This window comes from Callorhinchus milii, unplaced genomic scaffold, assembly GCF_018977255.1.
Source record: "Callorhinchus milii isolate IMCB2004 unplaced genomic scaffold, IMCB_Cmil_1.0 Scaffold3, whole genome shotgun sequence".
Lineage (NCBI taxonomy): Eukaryota > Metazoa > Chordata > Chondrichthyes > Chimaeriformes > Callorhinchidae > Callorhinchus > Callorhinchus milii.
Genome location: NW_024704744.1, coordinates 49,236,441 through 49,241,639, shown reverse-complemented (window position 1 = coordinate 49,241,639; position 5,199 = coordinate 49,236,441). Strand labels below are relative to the sequence as shown.

Below are 5,199 nucleotides of genomic sequence, written 5' to 3'. Positions count from 1 at the left end.
GTTTTTCTTGTACTTATTTCACAAGTCTTGTGGATTGAGAATCATTATACAAACTGTAAGGAAAGAGTTAAAATCATTGCTTAATGTAGGTAGGGATGTGTGAAGGACTGTATGCAGAAAGCACCTTATCTAATTTTTGGAATGGCTTAAAGAATGTGGACCAGATGCAGTTCCCTGGGTTCCGTAATATGTTTTGGTGAAGGCTCAATAGATAGATCCTGGATAAGATCCAGATTATTCAAATCCAGATTATTCAAAACTCTGCTGCCCGCATTCTCACCCGCACCAAACTCCGCTCCCCGATTACCCCAGTCCTTGTCAGACTGCACTGGCTGCCTGTCCCAGAGAGGATCAATTTCAAGATCCTCACCCTTGTCTTCAAATCCCACCTCTCCTCTGCACCCCTCTACGTCCCTGACCTCCTATCTCCTCAAAACAGTGCCCGTTGCCTTCGTTTCTCCGGGTCTGGCCTCCTTCTTGTCCCCCGAGTCCTCTGCTCCACCCTTCAGGTCTCTGCTGAAGACCTTTTTGACCGCGCCTTTGGTCACCTTCCCCCCCTCCCCCTGGCTCGGTCCCGGGATCTGTTACTGTGAAGCACACTAAGACGCCGTCCAGCGTGGAGGGCGCTGTATCTATTCAAGTTGTTGTTGTTGTTGTTGTACATGCGTATTTTTCTTTTCTTATTTTGAATGTGCTGATGAGGTCAGGCCGGTGTTGGGTTAGCATGTCACAGAGATAGGGAGGAGCAAGGCCGTGGGTACAAGGATTTTGAACTCTATCCTCTGGGGAATGGAAAGCCAGTGGAGTTGTGTTGGGTTGATAGATTCACGGAGTCTGGTGTGGGAGAGGACACGAGTTGAAGAGGCCTAATCTGCATCTTGTGGAGGAAAGAGTTGGGAAGACCGACAAGCAGGGAGTTAGCATATTCGAGCCTAGATGTGATGAATATTTGAACATGAGTCTCGGCGGCCTGAGGGGAGATACAGTAGTGTGGTCAGGCAGAAAGGGTCATCACTGTCAGCACCCAAGGTGTGGAGACAAGCAGGAGGGTCTGCGTTTTGTTGACGTTCAACTGTTGAAATGCTCCAAAACCAGATGGGCTAATTGCACCCACATGGAAAAATGCTGCAAAACTGGATGGGTTTGCCATATCTGTTAGTGCCTGTGAAGTGCAAAATGCAAGATATTTTCTGTTATTCTGCAGACTGAAGCAAAACTAGACCATTATGGTGGTAATAATATGATGTATATGAGGAAGAGCATGATGATAAGCAGAAAGAATCTGAGTCTGTGAAGAAACCTCCCAGAAGTAGGAAGACAGTATCGAGAGGAAGACTTCAAACCCTCAGAGGGGGAGATGGAAGCCCGAGTGGTTACCTTCAATCTCTAGCAGTTTGAATAGTGATAGTGATAGCGATGGAGCAAATAAGATCATTGACTGGAAGAAATATGACGAGAAGTACGAAGAGAGAAGGAAACAGCAAATAGAAAAAAGCAGGAAGTGTAACATAATCCTCGAGGGGAGAGTGAACCAGTGGGTGATTCATGATCAGAGTGTTTCGACCTAAGAACACAAGAGGTCATATACCTGCTTTCTGGATTGAGAATTATTCACGTACACTGCATAAAGGTATGTAAGATTTTAAATGGAATTGAGAAAGTAAATTCAGAACAATACTTTTAGATGTGCTGAAACAGCAAAACAGGATGATACCGGTGTAATTGTTTTGGGCTGCAAAGAATAATTTTAGGTCTGATTCCAAGAAGTATTTCTTTGCCCAGGATGTAATTAATGACTTGCATGAGTTATCGGGAAATGTGATTGAGGGCAGGACACTGAAATCATTTACTAAACTTCTTGATGCGTGATGGGAGGATGAGTGTTCTGGAGAATCGGTGTGTCAGTCTGGCTCAGTTTGTAGCACTCTCACTTTGAGTCAGGTGTTTGTGTGTTTAGACTCCATGTCAGGACTTGGAATCTATGTAGCCAATGCTGATACTCCAATACGGTGCTGGGGATGTGCTGCAATGTACTCGATGCACTGGTTGGCATGCCAAACGTTACAACTGAATCAGTGAGATTTCTTCCAGCCTCAGTATTGCGACCAAATTGGGAGGGTCACACCTATGGCCAGTCTTATTTACCAACTTTGGCTTCTTGACTCTATTTGATTCTTGATTGTTTTTGGTTACTGACTACCTTTCGTCATCGACAGTCTTTGATAATTAATTATCAAGCGTCCTAGGTTACTGACTTTATTTATTTTTTCGAATGTTTTCTTGTCCTCCTTAATCTCTATGCTGCCTTCAGCACTGTTGACCGCTCTATCCACCGCTGTCTCTCTTCTCAGCTCAACCTTCATGGTCCTGTCCTTAACTGGTTCAAATCTTACCTTTTGCACCATCTCCACTTTGTTTCCACGAATGGCTTCTCCTCCAGCCCCCGCACCGTCTCATGCGGTATTCCTCAGGACTCTGTTTTTGGTTCCCTTTGCTTCAACATGTATGTGCTCCCACTTGATGACATTATCCGCACTCATGGGGTCAACAAGACCAGGGCCCTACTGATTGGTTCCCTACAACGTGTCCACACCACAGTCACTGGCAGCATCAGTATTCATGGATGCACACTCCACCTCACTGAGCCAGTCTGAAACTTGTGTTCTTATTTTGACCCTCAACTGTCCTTCCTACCCCATATCTTTGCCATGACCTGATCTGCCTTTCCTCATCTCCACAACATCAAACGGCACTGCCAATGCCTCTCACCTCAGGCCGCCGAGACCCTCAACCATGCATTCATTACATCTAGGTGCGATTACACTAATTCCCTGCTTGTTGGCCTTCCCAACTCTTCTATCCACAGGCTGCAGGTCATTCAGAATTCTCATCCTTGCCTTCAAAGCCCTCCACGGGCTTGCTCCTCCCTACCGTTGTGACCTGCTAACTCCATATCACCCTGTCCGCTCCCTCCGATCAGCATGTTCCACCTCCCACTGTCAGACTCCCCATCATCAGTGGGCGGGCCTTCAGCTTCTCTGCCCCCACCCTATGAAGCTCCACCCCACAGTCCCTTCACCTCGTTCTCTCTCTTTCCTCCTTCAAGGAACGTCTCAAGACCCCAACCTCCTGATTCTAACCCCCCGCCTTGGGACGTTCTCCCAACGTGAAAACCGCTATACAAATGTAATTTGTTGTTGTTGTATTTAGTTAACTATTATCTACAATAGTGAACTTGATTTATAGCTGGCACATTGACGACCCCTATTAGCAATGTGATAATTAGCATACCACGGTCAAAATTTTCACCCCACTGTCTTACTTTCTTTGCGTTATTTCCATGTTATTCTTTCATGTTATTTAGGCTTTTCTTTCTGCCTCTATTATCTCGGGTGTGGTCCAGTTTTCCATACAATTTTAATAAAAGTATTTTCCTTTTACAGGAAGCATTATGCCAGCTTGCAACAATGGACAACTGCATAGAATTCTAATTTTCATAATTATTTTGGTCATCACTGCAATCTTACTGTTGGTATACGTCAAGCAGTTAAACGGATGGATTTACATTCCTGTGGAATCAGCCACAAAACTTCCAAGTCTAAAAATCACCTTTTCTCAAAACACTGAGGAGGAGAACAGAACTATTGTGCTCATTTGGATGTGGCCTTTTAAGCAGGTTTTTAGTCTCAATTCTTGTAAATCAAGGTTCAACATCCATGGCTGCCATTTGACTGTTGATAGAAATCTGTATAACAAATCCCATGCTATCATTGTGCATCACAGGGACATAAGTAAGCACCTTTCCAACCTGCCCAAACAGCCACGGCCACCATTGCAGAAATGGGTTTGGATGAACATGGAGTCACCGATCCACAGTCCAAAGATGAACGGGCTTGGCCAACAATTTAACCTAACCTTAACATATCTTCGCGGTTCAGATATTCAAGTGCCTTACGGTTCTCTGATTATGAGTCCAGATTCTTCAGATTTTAAAGTTCCCAATAAGAGCAAGCTAGTGTGTTGGGTTGTGAGCCACTGGAATCCTAAACACAGAAGAGTAAATTACTATAAAGAACTGATCAAGTACATTGATGTCTCTGTGTATGGGCGCGCCTTTGGGAAATATATCAACAAGAATGATTTCACACCATTTATAACTAGTTGCAAATTCTACCTTTCCTTTGAAAACTCAATCCATAAGGATTACATTACTGAAAAGCTTTATAACCCTTTGCAAACAGGCACAGTGCCTGTGGTCTTGGGCCCGTCCAGAGAAAACTATGAGATCTTTGTACCAGCAGATTCTTTCATTCACGTAGACGATTTTACATCAGCTAAAGAACTGGCAGGGTACCTGCACCATCTTGATAAAGACCAAGAATTGTACATGACCTACTTTAAGTGGAGGAAATACTACAGAGTGCAGATGGCAGACTGGGAGCTAAGGGCATGTGCTATTTGTGAACATGTAAAACGAGAAAACAACTATAGGTGTGCTCGAAACTTGGAGAAATGGTTTTGGGATTGAACTCAGCTGAAAATCAACACCAGTGAATATTCTGGACGATTTTCTCTAAAAAAAATTTTCTCCGCAAATGTTTTTTCCTTTCGCCTTTGCCAGGTCATCTGGGTCATACTGTAGGATTCTGTAATTGATGTGTTAAATAATATCTCAAATTATATTTGCGATGTTGAAAGACATATTTGAATCATATGATCAATAATAATAATCCTTGCATTTGATATGCCGTTTTTCACGTCTTCTAGATGTCTCCAACAAAAGTTGGTCAAAGAGGAGGGTCTTGAGACCCTATTATATGTCTTGACACATATTATATATGCGGATGACACTCAATTCTGACTCTCTGCCTTCACCATTCAAGACCGAGCCCCTCTTTATTGGTTCCCATCAGCGCCTCCATACCTTAGGCACTGACAGAATCACCAACCATGGTTGCACACTCCACCTTATTAAACCAGTCCGGAAACTTGGTGACTTGTTTGACCCTCAATTATCCTTTCTACCCCACAACCATGTCATGACCCACTCTGCCTTCCCCCACCTCCACAACATTGCCTGGCTCCACCACAGTCTCACACCACGGGGCTCATGCCTGTTTCACATCCCTCTCCTCACTCACGCCACCATTGGCAGGCAGTCCTGCAGCCGCTCTGCCCCCACCCTCTGGAACTCCATCG

The 5,199-nt window shown here is 44.4% G+C and overlaps 1 protein-coding gene across 1 annotated transcript; it reads left to right on the top strand.

Annotated features, from left to right (window-relative positions):
* Window positions 1-1,522: 1,522 nt before the first annotated feature.
* Window positions 1,523-4,575, top strand: LOC103178281 (4-galactosyl-N-acetylglucosaminide 3-alpha-L-fucosyltransferase 9-like). Its single transcript, XM_007892924.1, has 2 exons — window positions 1,523-1,630; window positions 3,444-4,575. The coding sequence occupies exons 1-2, from the start codon at window positions 1,546-1,548 to the stop codon at window positions 4,526-4,528; spliced, it is 1,170 nt and encodes a 389-aa protein (XP_007891115.1). The 5' UTR covers window positions 1,523-1,545; the 3' UTR covers window positions 4,529-4,575.
* Window positions 4,576-5,199: the final 624 nt, after the last annotated feature.